Source organism: Gavia stellata, chromosome 1 (genome assembly GCF_030936135.1).
Source record: "Gavia stellata isolate bGavSte3 chromosome 1, bGavSte3.hap2, whole genome shotgun sequence".
Taxonomy (NCBI): domain Eukaryota; kingdom Metazoa; phylum Chordata; class Aves; order Gaviiformes; family Gaviidae; genus Gavia; species Gavia stellata.
The window spans coordinates 33,193,051-33,218,036 of record NC_082594.1 but is presented as its reverse complement, the minus strand read 5'-3'; the positions used below and the strand labels follow the sequence as shown (position 1 = coordinate 33,218,036).

Genomic DNA, 24,986 nt, shown 5'->3' with positions numbered 1-24,986 from the left:
GGAAAGGCGAGCGGCGGAGGCGGCGTGAGGGGAGCGCGGCCGTTAGCGGCGGCGAAGGGGCACAGAGGGGCGGGAGAGGGCCGGGGAGGGGGGCTGTCCCCGGCAGGAGACGGAGGTAGAAAGGAGGGAACAACTCGTCCTGTCAGAAATGGGTGGGTGCTTCGCAGTGGGACCCACAGCGGTAGTGCGGCCTGGCTTGCCCTGTGGCTGAGGAAATCTTGCTTTGCTTTTTTTCGCTTCTAAGTTCCCTGAGTTACCGAATTAATTGTATTAAACTGCATTTTCCGTCATAATTTGTTAGTCTTTGATATACACTGCAGAGAACGTAAGTTTTGCTGAGCACCGCTGGGTTACAAGGAAGAAGAAACGTGGCCCAGTTTCTCCTGCTCTACGCCATACCCTTTTCTATAGCCACGGGCTTGTCTCCTGCCCACTTCTGTTCCTCTGAACTCCAGGTTAAGGAATTTTAACCCTAAATCCCACTATTTTTATAATTTAGTTGCTCATCTCTGCATACGAGCTGTTTATTTCATCCCTTTTTTGAACTGGCAGAAGCTGAATATAATATTGAAGCTGGAGACATAATATAAGTTTCTCATTTTTCAATATTGTTTTGTATCCTGGATATTTTCTGACCTTTTCCTTATCCTTTCTCAGCATTCTGCACCAAAAATAACCCCAGTAATTATTTTGTCCTAGTCTGGTTGAAGGAAAGAAAATGGTTGTGTTGGTCTCTCTCCATCAAGCCCCCCTGTTAATTTTTAATGATCTAGTTCAGACGCATTTGACAGTGGGGTGGAAAGTCTCAGAGATAACTGATTTATGCAAACTTTATGAAAAAAGGTGTCTGAGTGGAGAAGGACAAGATCCCCCCATCGATTCCCTTTGGGAGGGAGGGCCAGAAGGATTCAGCTCTCATCCCTCTGGCCAGCATATGTTGGAAGGAAAAGCAGGAGGGCAAATGATGGGGGATTCCCAAGGTGTGTTCTGGACCTGGCAGAAATGTAGGTTTACTGGAGCTGAAGGGAAGGGAGGAACAGGGGACGTAGGACAGCAATTCACAGGAAATCTGATTTTATAAATTCCTCTGTTCATGAAAAAATTACTTTTTTTTTTTCTTGTCTTTTAGTGGTCATATACTCATCTGTCATGACTGATTCTAGCACTGCTTTAGCATGTATTTATTATCATATGATTCTTGGACAAAGCCTGATACAAATCCCTAATTCCTCCACTTGACTTTTGACCTTTGCGTTTTCCTGTCAAAACGTTCAGGTTTTTTTACAGAGCTCTGCAAAATTTCTGTCTGCCTCGAGGAGAAATCAGCATCCTCATTTTGGGCCTGTGGCCCTGAAGAGCGGCCTCTGGTAACCTCTCTGTCTGGGTCTTTCTGAATATACTTTTTCTTGACTGACTGCCAAGTTCTTCACTGGAACATGCAGTTACAGCTCAGTAAAGGAAACTCTTTCAGTCTGCACAAGTTTTCCTTAAACTTCTTTGTGTTCTTGTTCTGTTTTGATATGCTCTACGTTTTTGAATCTGTTTGAGATTGTGCAAAGCTGATGCATTAGAACCTGTGATTACAGCAGTGAGTTACATAGCAGGGTTAATGCTGCTTCCGGGTTTAATGCTACCCAGGCACTTAATCATGTTGGTGTCTTTCAGTACAGTTTGTTATTTCCTGTGGGTACTGACAGCAACAAAGCAGGGTCTCATAATAAAGAAGAAATACAGGTTCTCACTCCAGTCTTACCTAGAATAGGAATTTCCATCTTGCACAAATCAGCTGCAGGACTGATAGTGAGAAGTGGGATATATAAAGCTGGTGATGTGTGCTTATATCAGATGATATCTTTCAAGAGTTTAAAAGGCTCATCTACCTGTGTAAGTAAATTCCTGTGTTTTAAAGTTCTGAGTTCCTTGATGAAAACTGCATGTACTTCAATATTTTCATTGTAAGTACTGATTTCTGTTTCTTCAACCTTGCCTAAATACCCCTAAGTTAAGAGAGGCAGAATGTTTTATTTTAATCCAGTTTAAGAGGTTTTTACATATTTATTTTTTTAACATTTTTTTGTCTTTGCTGTTGTTGAAATTTTGTTACAAATGTGCTTTTATCTCTGTTCATTTGGGCTGCTTTAATGAGCTGTTTTCTTTCTCTGGGCATCTCTCTCTGGCAGATGTTAAATATTTCTTGCCTTTTTAATTTTCCCGAAACGATGTCAATTCTCTGAGTTTCTGTAAGGAGATAAGGTGACCAGTGGGACTCAAAGGTGCAGGAAATCGCCAGCAATCTTGTCTTCACCAGCAGTGAGCTTTTAGAGTTAGATTTCTGGGGTTTTTGAAAGTTGCTTTTTGGATCTTTTTTCCACCCTGAGCTGTCTCTTCTCTGCAGCCTGGTTTTATTTCCTTCATTGTTTCTTTTCTGTATTCACTTTGCCTTTCTCCTTTTCACTCTTGTTAACCTCCTCACCTCTCCTCTCTTCTCATTATATATCATTTTCTTTGATTTTCTTTTTCTCGATGTCTGTGCAAGAGAATCTTTTTACCCTCCAAATGTCTGTACTGACAGGGTTTCAAAGAGTGAGCGAAGCAGCTAATGGGTGGCCTTGTCTTCAAGTTTGTGCAAGTATTTGCCTTGCATTGTGTACTGAAATGAGCAACTCCTTAGTAAATGCACTTAAATCTTTCCTGATGTGGTTACATGCAGTGAGACTTTCTATGAAACACTGGGACTGTAGAGCATCTTACTTAAAACCTGAGTAACCATGAATGCATTTCTCATAAGCAAAAACATTGCTGTGCTTGGCAAGCCTGTATTTTGAGAATTGTTTTGTTTTGAGGACTTAGAAAGCAGTCAAAAAATTTTCTTACGACTGTAAGCAAATTTACTTCTGACACCACTGACCTCAGTAGGACTCTGTGATGCAAAACTGGAAGGATACAAGGGTGAATCAGCCCCATTGTTTCTTTGTGTACATCCCAATAATTGCCCCTGTGGACTTTTTGCAATACACACACAACTTAATAGCAACGTAGGCAACTGCCTCTCCCTCCACAAACACTTCCCTTCTACCCTTTCTTCGGTGGTATTTTTCTGGGGAAGTATGAGGACAGTAATGAACTCTACTCTACCTTCCACTACTGACATATCTGAAGTGGAGCAATAGTCTATTTTTCCACTACACCCCTCTGTTGTACTGTTTTTGCTGGGGCTAGTTGCTATACCTAGATTGGGATCATGTCATATTCTTACAGGCCTCCCACAGAGTGTCAGGGTAGGGGAGGAAATATCCTGATTTCCCAAGTCATGGTCTTTGACATGAGTCTGTTTTGACACTGTTTTCTTAGCAAGCTGTTTTCTCTAAAATCTGTTATCAGCTGTGTGTAAATAATACTTTGAGGAAAATCAAGAGTCATAAATTCCTTGGCAGATGCTTTTATCTGCTGTCACATTTTGATACTTTTAGTTGACCTGTTTTGATAGTCACTAATTAATCTTTGTAAGCATTCAACTCGCAGAAAGGAAAACATCATTTTCAGTCAGAATTATTTTTCTTCCACTCTGGGGGAAAGAACAATGAAGAAAATACAGAAAGTTTTCTGTAAAACCTACTCTGAATAAACGATCCATTAAAACCAGAAAGGTCTTTGACCTCTCATTTGAGTGTAGAAACTCTGAGAATCCATTGTCAACTATAAAATGCCAAGGAGGACACCAAGTCCACTGTAGCAGTAGGCCTCAAGTACACACAGAAGGAGTATTTTTGCAGGATAATGGAGTGCTGTGAAGCCAGAGCATGCATGTAGTTACAGGAGAATGAGGGTTTGGGGCAGGAAAATAGTGCCAGGCATTATCTGGTATGGTTGGTTCTGGTAGCAGATTATTGATTTCAAAGACTTAAAAGATTCTCAAGTCCTTTGCTCCTGCAAAGATATTAATTTTCCTGCAAATGAATTGATATTCATGCACAATTTGTTACTGTGCAAAAAAATGGCGGTGTTAAGGAATACTCTAAATGATTATGGGGTCTTACAACTGGTGATAAAGCTGCATGTATTCCTCCTAGATCAAGCACGGTGCTTAGTCATGAAATCTGAATAGCCGTCTGTTCAAGGTTCCCAAAGCAAAGGGATCTAGTCTTTTGTTCCAAACCTCTGGAGACTTGCACTGGAAACTGAAAAATTATCAGAAACAGAGAGAAGAAAATAAGACACTTCCTAGAGGGTATGTAAAATAGGCTCTGACAGCAACAGAGAGAGGAAGAGACAGATGGACAAGTTTCCACAAGTAGGCAGACTAGCTGGGCTTGGATCAACAAAGTCCAGAAAAGGAAGAAAAAAACCCCAAAACTGGAATTATACCATGGGCCACAAGACAAGCTGTGAACTACAGGATGATTTTGGATAAGCTTTGACGTGTCTTGATTTCAGAGCAAAGAGTGCATTGTGAAAAAACTGAGGCAGAAATTTGTGCACAGTATTACATTATTTTCATTTAGTCCTGTGTACTTCTTGCATTACTAGGTAAAGTTTCAGTAGCCTGTGCATGTTGCAAAGAAGAACTATACCGATCATGTGCCCCTCCACAGACAAGTCAGAAATTAGCAAGTCGATACTTTTCCTAACACAAAAGGGAGAAGTGCAAAAAGTGTCGTGAAGGCCTGTGGGAAAGATGTCACTGTGCTCACAGCTCAGCACCCCAGCTGCCAGGAGAGGTAGCAGACATGAGCTCCACCTCAACAATAAGTGTGTAAAATGCCTTCAAAAAAATTGTTACAGAAAATCCTCCAGTCCCAGCAAGCTGAGGGACCTCTGTATTTGGTTACCCTCATGGGAGTTGGAGGAGGGCCCAACAGTCAGAGGTCAAGAAGAACCATTAGGCTAACATGGGTTAATTGATTCAATAAATGTAATGTTATGTACTAACCTTTTATCATCCCTGACCTGGGAAAAATCTGAGGTAGGTGGGGTGGTAGGGAAATACCTAAATACTTAAGTAAATACATAATAATTCCCATTTCTGCTACTTTTCTTTTGCTGCAATTTCTTTTGATGCAGTGAGGAAATCCTAAGACAGTAATTAGTGCTATGCTACTTCTCTACACAGCATCACTGAATGCATTGCCTTAACAACATAATTCTGTGTTTGGACTAATGATGCTGTCTTGCCTTTTTGTTTGTTTTTCATGTTTTGTTACTGACTACTTGACAGTTGTAGGAACCTTTAAATATCCTGAAATATGGTGGAAGCAGTACTGATAGATCTGTTCAGCCTACCAGCCAACTGGCAGAACAACATCCAAGGATTACTACGTAACACACTGGAAAATATTGAGAAACGCTCTTCCATCCCTGCTCCATTTATTTATGTCATGTGTTGCCAGAGGCAGGGGAGTGAAAGGAACGGTGAACAAGAGTCCTTGCTTCCAGCACTGAGAGATTTTCAGAGTCTGAAGAAAAGACTGGAGGTGGTACATGCTCTGACTACAGCTGCTGCTTTGTACACCATCAAACAAAGACTGGATGAAAAAGACCTAAGCATCATTAAAGTTATTCTCCCTACCTTAAGAAAAGACTTAATGAAAGTATATCTAGACCATCTCTTTACAGCAGTCTACCAGTTTGAATTTGAGGATTTACAGGCGGCATCTGATTGTGAAAACCTACAGATAGCTGAACCTCAGAGTGAAGCACAAATGCTTCCTACACGGGATGTGGCGCTCATCCGAAGTGAGATTCAGATGTACTTGGAAAGCCTGCCAAGCCTGAAAGGGGAGCTCACCATCCTCAGATCTTCCCTGATCCCAGGTAAAGAGAATCCCAGCTAACAGATTTTACAGAGACTGTTCCCAAGCATACTTCTTCAAGGGAATTGCAAAATGGGTAAGATTTGGAAATGTCTTCAGGCAGCAAATAACTCTATACCATGTTGCAATAGTGTATCATGTCTGTAAAAGGGGGAAGTGTCAATAGAGATACAGCAAAAGACTGGCAAGTCTGTTCCAGGCCTGGCGCACTCTCAGAGGTAAGAGAGGCCCAGGTTTACTGAGAGCATTACTGCAGACAGTGAAATCTCCTCGCCTCTGTGTGGGAATTACACACTTTGAGAGTTACCATCATCTTCTGGAAAGGCAGGACAGGAGTTTCGCCTGGTCTGGAGCCTCACACATGCCTGGTTAATCAGACTGATGTCTCCATGTCCCTGCTGTGGCATGACCCAGTTTACTGCAGCATGTCTCTCAAGTGGTGTGATTATGGGGTCTCATGATTCAGAATATTCAGGGGAAATCTGAGAGGTTTGCTACTGCAAAAGTTTGGAATTGTCTTTCCCTAAAAATACGTCTAAAATGATCCAGAGCCTGAAAGGAACATAAGTTACTTAAAGCCATCTTTGCCTTCATTGTGCTTCAAGTTTTTGCCTGTGACTTTGAAAGGATCACAATACATAAAAGAGATTTTCCATCTCAACTCTGGTTATGTCACTAAGCTTGTCAGCTATTAAGATAGCAAAAATAGCAGTTGTGGTACTATGTTTTTGTGTTCAACTTTGCCATGCAGACTCCCCCCCCCACCCCGTCGCCCCCAAAAGCAATGATTGCATTTGGTGCATGAGGCCATGATAAATGATCCACACTGTAAAAACAAAGGATTTTTCAATAATGCTAGAAGTTCTCAGTGCTTTCAGTGTACTTTAGAAAGATGTTGGAGATTCTGTGAAGTCTTGAGGACTAATGCTTCATTTGTCAAAAAAGCTTGGGAGAAGCCATCTGAGAACATTTATTTAAAAATCTACTCTCATTTTCCTCAGTGACTTACCTCTTCTCTAGGGTTTGCACTACAACTCCACAAAAAGTCAGGCTAAATCTGCCAGGATGCTTCTTGTTCAAACCCCTCTACCTTGGCCTCAGAGGATAATGATTATGAACAAGAAGGAAACTTAGAATCCTTGAATTTAAATGCCACAGCTAAATACGAGGTAAAGCAATACTCAGCTTGATTGGCTGATTCCAGGTCTCTTCAGTATAAAACAATGTAATATTTGGACTGGTCCTGTGTTGAAAGCAATTGTTCGTTGTCTTTTTTGCCTTGCCAGATGATATCTTCCTACATGGGTTCACCACAAGGACAGGTGGGATCTCCTACATACCAACTCTAAGCTCCTGCAATCTCTTCAGCAGTTCCAAGCGCAGGGATCCACAAGTTGTTGTTAAAGAAAATCTCCGCCGGCTAGCTAATGCTGCAGGATTTAACCCAGAGACTTTTCACAGAGTCAAGGTATCTTATCAAACAATGGATTTATGTAAAGGGATCAGATCTTCCTTCATGTATCACTGGCTAAAACTGTAGGCTTTATTCTTACCTTTCTCAGCAAGAACTTCTGCGAAGCAGGACAATTAAAACATTTACGCTGGCAGTTTATCTGTGGGAATAGCCATCCAAACTATCAGTCATTTGGCACTATATGGAGAAGCAGCACTCTTTCTTCCAAGTATATTCTAACATCTAACTTACCACAGAGTAGAATAATCAGATAAATGATCAGAACAGTTTCTCTTAAAAGAAAAATACACCACCACTTTCTACTTTCTACTGATACATCTGCATGGCATTTGAACAAGGGAGTGGCTGATTTCCATGCATAAGCAGTTCGTGCAGAAGAGTGTTTCATGCCAAAGAAAAATCCTTCCATTAGTCAGAACTGGGTTTTTTTGCTGCCGTATCACTGTCCATGTTCCGTTTTTGTCTTGACAGATCGATCACGCTAATGCTGTGTGTATTATGGGAAAGACAGAGCCTGACAGCTATGATGGAATAGTTACGAATCAGAAAGGTGTTACAATAGCAGCTCCAGGGGCTGATTGCATACCCGTGCTGTTTGCTGATCCTGTCAGAAAAGCCTGCGGTGCTGCTCATTCTGGTAGGAATTTTAAATCACGGAGATCAAAATAACTAGGAGACCACTGGAAAGGGAGTTTTGGACTAAGGATTATAAATTAGCAAGCAAAGGAGCAGTGAGTGAGAATGAATAAATGCAAGATCACATAACAATGTAGACCCTGACCTGTTAAGTTTGTATCCTGCCAAAACAAGGTTAGTCTTGAGAATAGTTTGTTTCCTAAGCTATGGGGTTTTTTTAAATTTTATTTTATAACTGTAATATTTATTATTTCTGTATTTATACATTTATTTTTCTGATATGGTAGCCAAAACCCAATAATTTTTTTTTGTGCCCTGTCTAACTTCATATGTAAAAGCTGGCTATAAAGCCAATGCCCCCAACAATCATTCTGAATCAGAAGAAATATTTGTCTGACCCAAACCAAATGAGAATAAAACTGAAGCAGGGATGGTTAGTGCAATCTGGGGTTATGTCTGACTTCAGAAAATGTCCCAACTGTTAGGCTAGAATATGTATCCTGTGGTGAGATTTTCCTGCTGGGGCTGTTTCATTTTATAAAAAAGTCTGTATTTATGAGATCAAGGAGAATGCACAGCTGAGAGTTTCTCCTCAGCTTTGATGCTAGTAGACACCTTGATATGGTAAGAAGCTTCACCTCTGCCTAGAACTTGTGCATACCACCTAATTCATACAATTCTTCATACATTGAATAAATTAGCCAAAATAAATTCAAATTTGTGAGTGACCGTAAGATGATCAAAACTTTGACTTTCCCTCAGTAAAGTTGTTGTGCCCCCCTCCCCCCACCCCGTGCCTAGCAAGCTTAGGTTGGAGAAAGTGAGAGGAATGACAATTGTGGCCTGTCTGTCTGGGAGGAGAGGGGAATGTTGTGAGTTTTAGCGGGGAGAAGGGATGGAGAGAATTTTATCTATTCTTGAAAGTTTTAAGAGTTTTACATTGTAAGTGTTCAAACCTAATTATTGTACAATATATAAATCTGTAGTGCTCCTTTCTCTGCTGCCTCTTCATTTATTTAGTCCCTAAGACACCACACTGGTCACCCAACCCACACTGCTGCCTTCTCCAAGCATACCTCCCAGGCTCTAGCCTGAACTCCTACCTTCCATCTCCCAAGTTTTGGCCTTCATTCCCATATCACAGTCCTTGCCAGGCTTCCAATTATCTTTTCCTGAATCCTTTCCTTCCTGTCCAGCCCCACCTCAGTTCATGTTTAACTTGAATACATGTTGCTATGTATACAAGTAAAGACAATTAGGTATAAGGTCATCTCATTGGGTGTTGAAAAGCAGAGGAAAAGTTATTAACATATACTATCTTCTGTTATGCTGCACTCTCTGTGCTTGAGCCTCTTTTTTTTTTCTAAGATAACACTAAAAACATTTTCAGCATATTATAAAAATACACTTCTGACTGTAACGTATTTCTGTTGTCATATTCCCATTTAAATGTTTCAAGCACAGAGGAGCTGTGAGGTATGCTCTAGTTGCCCAAACCAGGACACTGGGAAAAAGGAATTCTGGAATCCTAATCTAAACTCTTTGCTCTAGTTTCCATCTCCACAAAATGATGGTATCAGCAAACTGACAGTGGTTAACGTGTTAAGTTGGGTTTTTTAAAAAAACATTTATGATTAGATATAATGGTTTATTTTCAGATATAAATATATCTATTCATTTGTACCTTTACTTAATAGCATATGTTTTAGCTACTATAAAATCAAGGAGACAATTTATACAATTTTTTTTTTCAACCTTTCATTTCTTACAGGATGGAAAGGCACATTGTTAGGAGTTTCTATGGCCACAGTAAACGCTATGGTATCTGAATATGGCTGTAATGTGAAAGATATCCTTGTGGTGCTGGGCCCGTCTGTAGGACCTTGCTGCTACAAACTTCCTCACGAATCAGCTAAAGAATTTCACAAAATTGATCCAAAGTGTGTGAGACTATTTGACTCTGCAAGTCCTTATATTGATATTAGAAAAGCAACACGGTAAGATTACTGAATGCATTTCCATGACATACACTTTTTTTTTGTGCTGAGTAGACCCAGCACAAAAGAACAAAAGGCTAACTCCACATTAGTTATCAGTAATTATATTGATATTTTATTATCCAGCATTATTATGGTGAGGGTCCTCAGCATCTTGAAGTACTCTCTAGTACTTTACAGATCAACAAATGATACCTTTGAATGAATGAGATCTGCTTACCTTTGTTGGATTTCAGTTATTATCTCACTGTTATACTTTTAGTTAATGGATTATAGACAAATGTTCAAATTAAATGTGGTTTTACTGGTTGCAGAAAAGCAATTATTTTAGTCTAATATGGAAAAAAGAAAAAGGAAAGCAAATAGAAGTCCCAACCACAATATTGGCATAGTTTGTTCAATTGGTACTTGAGGTGCTGTCTGAATGTTAGTGTCTTAAGGAATGTGAGGATGTACAAAAAATAAAGTTTTCTGTTTCTTTTTCTTTTTTTAAGGATTCTTCTTGAGAATGGTGGGATTCTTCCTGAGAACATCCAGGATGATTCTGTCACAGACCAGAACCAAAATATCACTTTCTGTACTGCATGCCACCCTGATAAATTTTACTCTCACTTTCGTGATGGCACCAACTTTGGGACACAGATTGGCTTCATATCAATCAAAGACTGAGATAGTATCTCTTACTCTCGAATAGTATTTAGACAGTAAGTCTGGTGCATTTCCTGGCACCCTGCTCTGCTCATAGAAGTTCTTCCTCCTTCCTTTCACAGACTAGCAACAGGGAATTCGTGGGTCTTGAGATTCTCTTGCTTCTTCCCTTCCCTGCCATTCTGAGGCAAGAAGAAATGCGTAGGGTGTGGAGCCAATAATTCTGGTGTGAGACAGGTTCTAAAGGAAACAAGGACAAGCCACACCAGTGACAAAGCCCTTCTGCGAGACCAGTTGCAAGCTCCCATTTTCTTGCCTTCTTTACCAAATATGTCCCAGAAACCTCACTGTCTTACGGTGATGAAAGCACAAAAAACCAAAGTGTTCATCAGCTTCTGGATGAGACTTCTGAATGAAGTTAAGTATGACATTATTTGTGTAGGAAGGGAAGCCTGTATTGCACATTAACTGTTTGGGAACCCCCAGCTTTGGTAGCTGCAGCTGAAGGTTAGCCTTACGGAATTATGTGCCTAGAATTGTTTTTTCTTCTTTGGATTAGTTTAAAGAAGAGCTCCAAAACACTTAAGGACTTTTCCTATGGAAAATAACTTGAAAGTGAGAAGCAAGCAAGCCCCTTTGGGGCAGACATTGAAAATATATGAACCCTCACCATTCTGTATTTTTTGACTGTAGAAAAAGTAGGACTAAGACTCTTAATATGATATGACACGTATGTTAATATTTCTTTACGATTTTTTTCTTTAAACTATTGGTGCTCTGTGAATGTCCATTGAGACAGTCTCAACAGTGCTCAGTTATTTAATAAATATCTAAAAAGGGGAATGAATTTAGCCTCAGTTAATTTAGCATTAGTTAATTTTACTGACCGATAGGTGTCTTATCTGTCTTGTTAAGCAAATTCTAAGTGTGCACTGTTTTCTTTAGGACGTATTAAATTTGCCTCTAGACGTTGCAATAGACATGATAGTTCCTGACACAGACAGTGAGTGCTTCCCAATAGTTCCATCCAACAGTCATGTCTAAAATTATGCTGACTGTAGCTTGCAGAGTTGCCAAGCACGAGCGTTGGGACAACTGTCCACATGACGTATTTTCCATTTTGAATTCAACGATCTTTACCAATTCTAGACTTTTGTGTCCACTAGAGGTCAGTGCTCGCTCACGCTGCACTTCCATCCCTGGCTGCACTGTATATATGCGTTTTCAAAACATGCGTTTTGCAAAGCACTGTACGGCATATGCTGCTACTTTTGCCTATATAATCATCTGCCAAGTTATTCTGGTATCTGTGCTTGAAGAGTAATCTATTTTTCATTTTGTTGGGCTTTGATTCAGAGCTGACTAAATTAGAACTTTCCTTGTCCTCTGGGAGAACAGACTTTCTAAAAAACTTTCTTTTACCTATGAATGGTATTTCTCAGAGAAGAGCTTGTTCTGAGCATGTTACCCTCTGATTGTAACTATCTACCAAAAAAATACTTCTTCCAACTCTCCTACTTCTTCTTTAGAAATATTATTCCTCTTCTGCTGTAGCAGTGCAGTCCTTGACAATAAAAATTCTTACGTTTTCAGTTACCTTTTAAAAACCTTGTTATTGCTTTCATCATTCTCGGTTTCATTTATAACTTCACTGTGGTGATGTTCACAGCTGTGTTCAAACTGGAGGTTCAGATTCCGACAGGGGCAACACTCACACTCCTCAACTTAATGCTGCCAAGCATGTTACTGCAGAGTAGCTAATAGTGTGTATGGTAGGTATATGTATATCCATGTTTGTGTATTTGACTTATTCCAAATATAGGATTATATAATTAAATGGACACTGACAGGCTTATCTTGCTGCACTAGGTTAAAAAACCCAACAATCTACCTTCACCTTTTAGGTCTGTCCCTTTGCCCTGGTATCTTAGTGTGAACCGCTTTACTGGCACTGATTGATGTAGCAGTGGAGTCAGTAAGGTGTCTTTCCTTCTGCTGTTTCTGCTATGGGGGCAGTAGCACTACGTAGTCTTCAGTTCCTGCACCTGAAACTCAGCCAAAGCTTGTCTTTTAGACCCCTTCACTTAACCCCCTTCTCTTGTGGATTAAGAGCATCAAAAGCAGCTGAGTTACTCAGTTTTGCAAGGTACTGCTTGACAACTGAAACATCATAGGTAGCCGTGTGCCTGTTATTAGCCCATCTCACCTCAAAGATGGTTTTAAACTAATGCATTTCACTTTGCAGTAAGTAGAAAGACCTTGAAGCCATGCTACTTACCACAGTTCAAATGCTCAACAGTATATTAAGTCACAGTAACATGATACTGGTAGTAAGCCCTGGCTTGCTCATACCTGCTCAAGAATGACAGCAGAGACTTTCTTTCTGTTTAGAAAAATACCATTTACAGGTCATGGTAGGACTGTGCAAGCTGAAGAGCATGTCATAATGAGCAGAAGCACCGAAGGCTTTACCTTTTAGAAGACAAATCATTATCACAATCATCGTTCATTTCTTTTGCACTGAATTACCTAGTCTGTAAACCTGTCAAGATAGGAAGCAGCCTTTTGTACATGGATTACTGAGGTGGAGAACTCCACGACCAGTAAGAAAATAATAATAATGTTCAGTCCTGAAACAGGTTAGGCTCTGTATCATACAGAGTTGCTTTCAAAAGTCCTTGCTACAAAGACATTTTAGTTACAGTATTTAAAAAAAAAAGTTTAGAGGAAGGGAATGATACAAAGGAGGCAAGGCTGTTTTGCATCTGTATGTGGAGACTTTTACTTACTTTTCATTCCTGTTGCTCAGGATTAGCCCTGATTTACCACCTCCAGGGAAGCTCTTAAAATGCTTCAGAAATTGTTCAGCTGTACCTACCTAGTGATCAGATCCCATTTATTAACCTTGCCTGTTAATTTATAAGCTGCATCTGCCCTATTATTGTTATTAAATCACATTATTAATTATGATTGTGGTATGCCCTGAGGAGAGCACAAGACATGATCACATTGAATATTGGTTTTGATAGCTATTACTGTGCAATTAACATTTGTTGCTATCGTAGATTCTGAATATGGGCATTTTCATTTACATTTATATGTTGGAATGGAGTGTACCAAAATATGTCTGAGAAAGGCTTTGTTCACTATTCCAGTAAAACAGGGCAGCTCCAACACAGACTTCTGCTTCCAGTGCCTGCGGAGACAACTTCAGAGGCGTAGATCAAAGCCTGAAATAATTAGTGAAATGTTTACCCAAACTGGGATTTATTGCCACAGGTATGGGAAAGGTGAAAAATACTAAGGGGGCTAGTTTAAAAATGTCTTTAATTAATTTATAGAGGTTAGGTCAATCGGTGACTGCTAGGCTCTTTATACTGACAAGCCGAGGAGACAGGGTGGGGGCTAGGCAGTTGCTTGGTCTGAGTTCGGCATTTGATGACTGTGCTTGTGAGCAGCAGCAAACTCAGAAGCCATGGGCCTGCACCTTCAGCAAAACATTTGGGCACATGTTGACTAACAGAAAGTATATCATTCCTCCCAAATTACAAAAACTCAATTGCAGGAAGGTGCCTCCTTTCCCCAGCAGTAACATAGTTTGCAAACCAGTTGTCTTTGCCTCCAGTCTTATTTTCTTCAGGCTTGTCTTGTGCATTGCTGTCTTTCTGTTCAGCACCACTCACAATCACCCTACATGACTTGTGAATCCACAGAATCACAGAATCACTATGGTTGGAAAAGACCTGTAAGATCATCAAGTCCAACCATCAACCAACACCACCATGCTCATTAAACCATGTCCCACAATGCCACGTCCACACGTTCCTTGAACCAGTCACAGGGTGTTGGAGGAAACAGATGCCACTCTGCGCAGAGCAACACCAGTGTTGCTTTCTTTTGTATGCATGTGCCTTTTTTTCTTCTAGCAGCAGCGTGAAACTTTTTGTCCTCAGCACAGGATCTTTATCAGTATCCTCCAAACCATTCCCATTTTACCAGTTTCTGCAAGAGCTCCCAATTGCCAGCCTACATGGCAAAGCAGTCAATATTCCTAGATTCCCTCATTGCTGTCCTCATTTCCACTCCATGCTCAATTTGCTGCTGGGTGATGCAAAGAGGGAGATGAGCTGCACTCATTTGTCCCGAGGCTCAGAGGGGGTGTGCGTGTATGCTCTCCTTGATATCATGTGTACGAGGCTTTTGTTCCCTGAGTACGAAAGTCCTCCCTGAACTCCAGCCTCTTGTGCAACAATATAACAGCACTGATGGGAGCTGTAAATCCTATATGTGACAGAGGAAATAATGTATTGACCTGCTGAGAGATTTACACACCTCCGAAGACTGACAGCAAGCTCTGCCTGTAAGGCTGACTTGTTCTACTTTCCATTTCCAGCAGATACTGCAGTGTTTCCAGATGAATGATTCAGATAGAAATGTACGTGGATTTAAGAACTGTCCTAATCAGGTATATTCTTATATCCATGATGTTATTAATTGTTATCCAGTGTCACACCCTTTATAAGACTAAGAGATGTTGCTGCTTTGCTTGCTTTGAATATACAGTGCCTGTGGCTGTGCTGCTAAAAAGCATGATTATGTATTTCCCAAAGGCATGCAGAGAAATAGGAAGCTAGCTTTTTAAAGTGATCCCTCTGATCTTTCATTAGTAAACGTTTAATTTACAGTAGCGTCTCACATTACAAATACTTGGCTGGCTCTCTTTGTCTGCGAGCTCTCGGGGGTCAAAGGAGGCCCACAGAAGAATTTCAGGAGCGCCGTCCCCAGAGGACAGTGGGGCTGAGGTCTCTCTCTTCCCTTTCCGTGAATGTGGCATTGTGTCTCCAGGGCAACCTGAATTCTGACAGTCATGGGAGCAAGGACACGGTATGGATTTCTATTTATTCCTGCAACAGAAAAGAGACCTGAGACAAAAATCGATATGTGACTAAACTATGAGAGTTCATTTTCACAATTAATTTTATATAAGTGTTCATTTCCTCTCTTCTTGTGCAAAAGTAAGTCACAACTACTAACTACTCTATATGTTTTTCTGGTGTTTCTCTTCTACACGTAGCAAAGGCCTAAACATCCGAAATAAATAGGTTGCAACATAAAAATTTGGGGTGTACCTACCATAAAACCAAAAAAGCATTTTATAAGGGAGGCTGAAAGCAATGTTTGCATTTCAAGATGTATAATTTCAATTTTTCTCATGTGATGCAATATTTTTAGGCAACCATTCATAGTTCTGGTCAGATGTTTCAGTTCAAAGTGATTTTATCAATGACAACTGTAGAAGGCCTATCTGAAATTAATATCTCAGCATTTCTTTTTGAGGCACTGAGCTCTATCCTAAACGAATATTCAAGCATACGTTGCTGCTAAAGGAAAACACTTCTGTTCTGCTTTGGTTTTCTTTGTTTGAAAGCTGTGAGCTTGATTTTCCTGCACAAGAATGAATCACAAAAAACCCAAATTGTAAAAACAATTTTGTGACAGGTGGCTCAAACCCTTTTGGTTGCTTTTAATAGGTGCTTTTAGTAAGTGCTTCATAAAATTAGTATTAAATTAAACAGGGTTGTGCAGACAATTTTATTCTGACTCTCCGCTTTCTTCTTTATATCATCCCCATAAAAAGCTTTAAGAACGGGAAAGGTGAGCAGAGCAAGAAGCTCGTTAGAGAGGCTCCTTTAGGCTTGAGGATGTTTGTTGCTATATTTGATGCTTGGATCTTCCTCAGTTCCCCCAATTACCCTGCAACTTTGATCCTGAAGTTCCCCCAGCACTGAAACATCCCAGCTCAAGTCACTCCATGCTAGCAACATCAGAAACACAGATGTAGACTTGATAATGATGTTTACATTGTAGCATTTCTTCAGCCTATCTGGTGCTGGCATAAATGACATCGTGATAAAAATATTATGCCACAATGGTGAGATATTTTGAGAAAAATCTCCTGAGCAGCCCTGCATTAACTTGAGATTTTAGGGGCTGTAAGTCAGTGGCAATTTTTTTGCTTTTCACAAGACTGGGAAAGTTGAAGATAACTTTGCACACTGTTCTTATGTAGTACATGTCTTCATCAGAGCAACATGGTTTGGGTTTTAATCTTGTCCAGTGTACTATTATATTTCTGTAATTTCCTTTAAGAATGGCTTCTTAAGAAGAGACTGACTGCATATACATTGGCCAGGAAGTGCAACATTCAGCTGACTTCATTAGTTTATATTACTATTTAACATAAAAGTCAGAAAATGTAGGTGCTGCAAAATGGGTAAATCAGACTGCTCGATCTAAAATGTTCTCATAGGAGAAACGGTAAAGATTCAAACAAAGCTAATGGCTAGTTTCAGCATCTTCAGGATGACATGTTTCAATCCGTCTTTCGGCACAACTCCTCACTTCCTGTTTTGAATATTAAGAGCAATCTGAAATAAACCATTGAAAACTGAAGAAGTGCCATTGCAAATTAAAACAAATACTGAAATCTCAACTCATGCTGAAAAGAGAGAGCCTGTCTTCCACAGAGCTCATCTTACTATTTATGTATAACTATCTGCATGAGCCAGTCCTCTTATTTCTTCAGTAAATATTTTCTTCATAGATTGTAGATTGTTATTTTCCCTTTGGTAAATGTTTATCTAAGTTTTACATGCAATATTTAGCCCCCTTAGTCTTTCCTAAGACGATCATTCCAGCTCTTAATTCTCTAAATTCTGCCCTATTAATGTCAATTAGGTGATAATCGGTTTTCACTTACACTGTCTTTTAGAAGGAGAGTGTCATTTGAACTTTGTAGAGGGACTGTTTTTGCTGGTAGGCTTGCAAAGTTGTGCTTCTCAGTACAAAAAAAGCTTGAAGCAGCCTTACTTGAATAACCTTGGACTCCCTCTAGTTCCTCTTTTTCAAAAGAGTCATAGTTTATTGCACTTCAATTAGGCTTTATTTTAAGCTTCCTAGCTATAACTCATAATCCATCACATTGTTCCAGAAGCAATCTTCATGCGGGAGACTCAACTCAGAAAGTGAAAAATAGTTGGTATTTTTGAGGCTGACACAGGATTTATGGTAGGAGAACATTTTTAACTTGAGCAAAAACTTTTTAAAAATCTGATATTGGAAAGCTGACACAAGGAAACTAGAATACGGAAATAATTTCACAGTTTTTGCAGGAGGGGGAACAAAGTTTAACAATGTGCGAAACCGAATATTCATCCCTTGAATTATATTCACATCAGGACTGGATGCCTTTGTACATACTGATTTATCCCCAGTAAACTGTAGGCTGGAAGAAAAGGGTGAGGTTGTTTGCCCGCTGAAATAAATGGTATCAGAAAAGAGGGATAGAGCAGCATTCCTTTTAGCAAGTGAGTTAAAGAGTGCTCAGGCTAATGATGAACCACTTTGTACTGAGCCAATATCTGGGACTGAAAAAACAGCCAGTCATTCCTTGGCTCTGCAGCAGTCTTGGAGGCTGTTATAAACAAACAGAAGCAGGGAACAAAATTCTCCTTTGGGATGCAGCTAGCCTGAAACAGATATCCATGGTGAGACGCTGTTGCATAGAAGAGGCAGAAAAAGACAGCATCATGATGATGAAGACATTTCTGCACCTGCTCATTAAAGATTTAGTGCAAGGGGAGTTTATTCATGTGGAAGCATGGCCCCCTACTATATTGTCCAAGCGGAGAGCAGTGCTGCCAAGCGTCTTCCTATGTGTAGTTATTTGCCACAGTTGCTACAGCTGTCAAGGCTTCTTTGTGTGCTCAGGAGTTTTCCCCAGAACCTGGAACGGTCTGAGTATTGAACGCTTATGTACATGTCCCAGTTCTCCTCTCTCTTCATGCCTAATTTCAAAACTGCTATAGGCATATCATGCACTCACAAGCTTCCAATCTATGCAAGCAGGGGGAGGCAGATAATGACCGCTGTATGTATTATCTACGTGCAGGACTCTGGGACTTCCCTGGGTCCAGAATAATTGCAATGATGAGCAAATCTGCCCTCATCCACTGCAGCTGTATTTTGGGACTGAAAATATGGAAGAGAAGCTGCTTTTTGGAATTTCACTCAGCTTGGCTAACAGCCCAATTCTGCAGACTTGGAAGATTTTCTATCATAATATTTCTCTCAAGCTAGCTGTGAGAATAAATGGCATGAGGTATATTTGGCTCAAGAGCTGAGAGTTTAAAATTTCTGAAGAATCTTTTCTTGTTTGTTATGGAGCAAATCCCAAACCTCTTGCTTAGAAGTCCAGGCTCCCTGCTGCTATGGGGCCCCATCTGAACATCTTGACTAAAAGGGAGAAGTGCCCTCCTGTGTGAATAATTGCCATTAACATTTCTACTCTCAACCGTACTAATTATTATGGCAGAAGTAATTTCACAGTGGAAAAGGCAGATTGACTTACCGGTCAGTCCTAGGAGGGCAGAGAGGACAAGGGTGCTAAATGTGGTGAAACTACTCCTTATATAGCAGCCACCTAAGACTCTGGGCAAGGCTGCGGTGCTAGAAGAGGCAGGTCATGAAGAGGAATGAACCAGCTATCTTGGGTTCTGCTAGAAACACATGGAATAGGTCAAAGTAGAATTTTTGCACAATATCTACTGTATATTTTCCTCCAGTCTGCTCAATGGGAAGTTACTGAGCATTTTGAGTGCTACTTCTTTTGGAGCAATAGAAATTTCTGGTATCCTTGATCCTTCCTAGCTCTCAGGGAGAGGCTCAGACATATTTGTACTAGTAGATCCTTCAAGATTAGGAGTGATCGGTTGAATACCCTGTTGTTGCCACACTTCTTAAAAGAATTTAGTGTTTTTATCCTTCTTTGTGGGCGATGCCACTAGTAGAGACAGTAATGCCATTAGCATAGCTCACAAGATGGGCAACTCTGCAGACAGAGCACAAAGATCTGAAGGGATTCTCTTCTAGATATGTAAGATCTACAGACCAAGAGGCCTGTAGTGTTGTGCCAAACTTCCAGGCCCTGAAAGCACCATCCCAAAAGTTCAGAGCCATGAGACACATACCAGTTGCTCCCAAAGCTGAGGAAGGAGAGAGGGAGATTTCTAGGAGACACCCAAACAATGGAAATCCCATGGCTTTGCCTAAGATGTTTTTGGGTGGTGTCTGCAGCTGATTTGGGGTCTGTCATAAGGCACCCCAAAAGCACAGCATCTGCAATGAAAACACAGCCCCTTTTCATGAGTCGTGGGACAGAGTTCGTTTGGGAGCTGTGCTGGAAGAGCTTGTGACCCTCATGCCTCTCAAGAGTCATAGCTGTCTACCCTTGGACACTGTAATGCCCTTTCACATTTTTAGATGGGCTCCAGCTGCTATTAGAAGGCCTACCATGTGAAGTGCACACTTTTTTAAGGGCTAGGAATGTCAGGATACATTTTTGTTCTAGCAAGAAGCACGCTATAAAAGATTTGCTCTGTAAGCAGTCAAAATTTCCAGCCACAGGTGAGGCCCTTTGTTTCAATAAAAATCAGTGTTGTTGCAATAGTGTAGTAATTACGTTCTGAATTACCGTTTTCACAAATCATCTGGTTTAATCAACAAAGTAAAACCAACTTTGACCATTTTGTTCTCAAATTCTGTCTAGGTATGCAGTTTCTACAGACCATCTCAGGAAATTTTGGACTGTTTCCTACTTCCTGCCTTATCCACTGTGGGAAGCAGCATTTTTATTCTTATTTATTTATGAAGTGAGCAGAGGGAACAATTTGAAATTGCTGTAGCATTTTTTCTCCTGTTTGCAGGTTGCAGTTTTCATAGGTGTGTTTTGAGTTGGAGAGTATTTAAAATGTTCAGCTTTGAGGACGGATCACAAGCAAATGTTTTGTGGAGGTCAGTTTTGTGTTTTAAATTTACTGATCAGCTGTGATTGATCAGATTAGTCCTTTGGCCGGAAGAGTATGAATTACCTTTTCCCATGTACAGCTGCTTGGGAACTGAAAGTGTGGTTATGGACATGAGTTCAAAATCCTCTTGATGGGACAATAAGTGCCAACAAAAAATGAATAAAAGCTTGTGAAAATAAGAATATAAAGAGTAAAAACATTACCAAAGAGAGTGTGTTTAAATATTGAAGTGAATAATCCCAGATAATTTGGAGTGGAAAATTCACTTTGTTCATAGAGAGCGCAACACCTCCCATAAAAACAGGAGGAGGATGGATTATTAGCTAAAAACCTAATAGTGGCCTGAGGACCTCACAGTAGAAGGGCAGCACTGTGCCTTGTTCCCGTATGGGTTTGCAAAAAGCACAAACACCACAGGATGCAAAGGGCCGTTTCCTTTCTCCCTCCATGCAGAGCCTCATTTTAATGCAAGAAGTGGAAAAGAGCACTAGTAGTACACTTGATCCAAAAAGGGTTGGGGGTAAAATGTGTTCTGGTCAAACTTGGAGGGCAGCATACACTCTATTAAGGTACCCAAGCTTGCCCAGGGCTGCCTCCTTCTACAGGAAACACAGAGGCTTGGTGTGACACTTGGGGTAGGTGGTGCAAATATGGCATTAGTTTTACTAAATGGGGAAAAATGAACTATATTGGATCAAAGGCTGGAAGTTCACCTTGACTGCAAAGCCTTATAATTAAGTCAACCAGGCTCTGGTCTTTCAGCTGCCATAAAGGATGTATACTCTGAAGTTCTTTGGTGCATTGGCTGAAGATTGGAGTTCATCACTTCCCATGGGAGACCTAATTAGACTGATGGCGATGAGGGACTTGTAAAAGGATGAGAGGAGGGGAAGCTGCAAAATGAAGTGTGGATTAAAAGACGAAAGCCACCTTCTGGATACTGTCCTCCTGAGTTTGGCTAGTGACCTGTGGGAGAAGGAGAGAACTTGGACGCTTGCAAAATGAGATGCCTTTTAAACACTCTTTTCTGCCCTCAGAGGTTATCCAGGAGGATTCACAGACTGAGATGACTATTAGAGATGAGATTCTGATGAAAGCTTACCCTGATTTATCAGTTATACTATAGGACTGCTGCACTGGAAGTACTTGGGAAATTGCTTCATACTGTTAATTTAATGAAAGAAGCTTCCTTCGTTTCCTATCACCTGCATGTCTAGATCAATATTTAGCTTCTAATTCAATGTACTTCTTTGTTTGAGAGTAAAGTACTCTGATGTTTCTTCCATTTTCGTTTTACAGTGTCCTCAGTATTCCTATCTGTTAAGACAAATTACACCAATTAGTCCTTCAGTTTCCCTGTACGTGCCTGTTTCCACATTTTGGCCTGCAGAACTGACAGTAACAATTACAATATTTTATTCACAGTTGAGCATTGCCGGTGGTTCTAATCTTTTCTTACCAGAAACTCTAGCAGATCACTCTGTTACATTTCCTTAACATTTGCAAAGTGCTCATTTTTTTCCAGCAAGTGATCACAAAGAAATCTCCCATAGCCTCTCTCTTGTTATTTCTTTCTTTAATGATGTGCATTGCAGTCTTCATTCTCCATTGTCTAGTCTTGATTTCTAATTTTTTTCAGCATACGTGGTATAAACTGAGATGATACTGATTTTCACTGGTGATGCTGGTGGTACAATTCAAGCCACTACAAGGGAACTAGACCTGGATTTTGAAGGGTGCTCTGTGAGCTGGACCTGGAAAACCTGCAATTTCATCAGTCTATAGGGGGACATCTTCAAGAGGCCAAACGCTACTCCATCCTGATTACCGTAGTTTCTTAATACGATAAATTAATCCTGAATGAAAACAAGCATTAGTACTGTTGTGGAAGAATATGGTGGTAAGATCAGTATATGAAAGTCTCGCATGGGAAATATTTTGAGAGGGAGCATAGAATTATTGGCAGAAAATATGAAACATAGCAATGAAGTTGAAGGTCTCCAGTAGCTCAGAAGAGTTTGTTTTGTGCTTGAGAATGTGCAGGCAAGTCCAGGAAGAAAGATTCTTGGAATTTAAAGGAAATCATGGAACATGTCAGATTTCTCTGCTCTTTGAATAGAGGTGCCAACTCATTTGAATGCATATGCTTCCAACCATATTTTTATCACTTATTTACATGCATAGGCACACACTTTCAGCTATGCATCTGTGTTTAAAAATGCACACAAGAGCCATGTACAACTCCAAGCCTGTTTTTGTTAATATATATATATATATATCAGGCCAGCCAGACAAATAGCAATAATATTTCTCCCGCTTGCTCATTCTTGGATGTCTCATTTACATATTTATGCAGCTCCTATTTTCTTTTTAAAATAAAACCCTGTGAAATAATCTGCCTAGGCTTTCACAAGGACACAAATCACTGAGCTTCTGAACTTTTGATTACTTCTATCTACTTCATTTTTGCAATTCTGGACTTTCCTGAATGTAAGGCTATGCCACCATTCATCTGCCTTCAGCAAAGACACAACGGGTCCAGAACAAACTTTTAACTATGGTCAGCATTTATGTCAACACCGTCCATAACAAACTAAAAATTGATTGAATATCAGCTTTTTTATATTTATCTTGTAGAGATACTATCATACTAAGTTACCTAACAGAAACAGGAATAAAATGAGTTTTGCATTGGTTTTATTTGTTTATTAATTATCTTTAAAACAACAAGCAGATCACAAAACTGCTAGAAGAAGAAGAAAAGAAATGGAACTAATCAAAACATGCTGTAACTTAAAACCTCAGTACATTCATAGGTTTCATTACAGAGTCACATAGCCGTGCAGTTGTGACCTATGTGCTCTTTCTACCTGCTTTGTACTCGGTTATGCTGTGCTTTCTATAGACTGAAAGACCTACAAGGAAAGAGTTATATCCTGGATTGTGGGACAGCCTTTGTGCTATGCCTCCAACAGCAAAACACATGCTTGTACCAACATCAGATTATACCAAGAGGTGTAAATCCAGATCAGCTATCAAAGGAAGGATGAACCCAAAATAGAAAATAAATTAGTAGCCTAGCATAAATCTTCCCCCTTCAGCACTAGTGCTGGATATAAATTTTCGGATGGAGAAAAAAGCTTTTCTGGAAAATCCCAGCATTTGAGCATGCAGTACTTAATCTGAAACATCTTGGGGTTTGCTGAGTTTTCAAAGAATACAGAGATGATTGTTCCTCCATGATCAGGGAACCAAGGATGGGATTTACTCCTGCATTTATAGCCCTCCCTAATTGGAGGATTATAGAGAAAGAAGGAGCCAGACTAACCCCAAGTGAAAGGTTCTCATGCTGCACAGTGAAGGCACAAGGGGCAGCAGTTAGCGGTTGCATCAAGGGAAATTCTGGTTCAATGTAAGTGGGGTTTTTTTTTCCTTCCTAGTGAGGGTGTTGCCCAGAGAGGCAAGGACATCTCCAGCCATGGATATTTCAAAACTCGTCTGGACAAGGACCTCAGCAACCTGGTCTAACTTTGAAGTTAGCCCTGCTCTGGGTAGGGCTTTGGAGCTCCAGACTAGCCTACATCATTCTGTGACTCCTTGACTTCAGACAGATGAAATACTGATATTTCCACTTGATTTAGTCAAGCAAGACCTCCTTTATAGTCAGTAGAGAGAAAATGGATGCCGCTCATTTTCATCCTAAGCTATTTAGGTCCGACAAGTTGCACCCAGAAAGGCCTGTTTCTTTCCTTTGGCTACAAAAGGCGTCTAAGCCACCTGGCTCAGGTGTGGGCACCTACACAATAGCCAACTGCATTTAGATAAGAAGAACGGCACCTATTTTACCTCCTGAGAAGATGTTTTGGCAATGAGGGTCCAGAACTCTCAGGCTGCTTGGCCTCAGAGGAACTTGGTGGGATGTGGGAAACGTGGAAGCCTTCAGTAGATGCTCAGTGAAACTCATATTCTCACTTACATATTCTGAATATTTGTTTTTTATATCTATATCATGGTAGATCCTGAAGGGCTCTGCAAAGGTCCTTCTATTGAATGAATTCAACTAAAACTGATGTTTTAACAATTTGAGTGAGCTGGTGCATCCTCTGAGGAGTTTCTGGTTTGGTTTCAGTCTCATCCAAACAAAAAAAAGTTTTAGAACAGAGTTCTCATGAAATTCTACTTTTTGGGAAACTCACAATGCCCAAGTGAGGGTCGAATGCTGAAAAGAGGTTCTTGAAGCTGTTATATTCATATTCAAGTGAGATGATCACTGTGTTAGTCCTGCTACCAGGTCTGCAAGAACGGGAAACTGAGAATAAGAAATACTTGCATTTCAGTCAGTTTGTGAGCCTGACTGAGAACGTAATAGCTAACGTAGAAGGATCGCCCTGATTTGTGCATGGTTGAAAAAAAGCCATATTTAGAGAGATATTTCCAGTGTAGTGAAAAGAAGGGTAGAGCGTAAGTCCCTTTACTTAACAGATAACATGCTGAACGCGTGACCTACATCTGTTACCTCTGAAATGCTATCTAGGGGGGCTTTCTTACCAAGCTG

At 40.3% G+C, this 24,986-nt stretch overlaps 1 protein-coding gene across 1 annotated transcript; it reads left to right on the top strand.

Annotated features, from left to right (window-relative positions):
- Positions 1-5,243: 5,243 nt before the first annotated feature.
- On the top strand, positions 5,244-10,586 carry LACC1 (laccase domain containing 1). The gene is made up of 5 exons (XM_009808860.2): positions 5,244-5,811; positions 7,097-7,278; positions 7,756-7,921; positions 9,692-9,917; positions 10,412-10,586. The coding sequence occupies exons 1-5, from the start codon at positions 5,244-5,246 to the stop codon at positions 10,584-10,586; spliced, it is 1,317 nt and encodes a 438-aa protein (XP_009807162.2).
- The last annotated feature ends 14,400 nt before the right edge of the window (positions 10,587-24,986 follow it).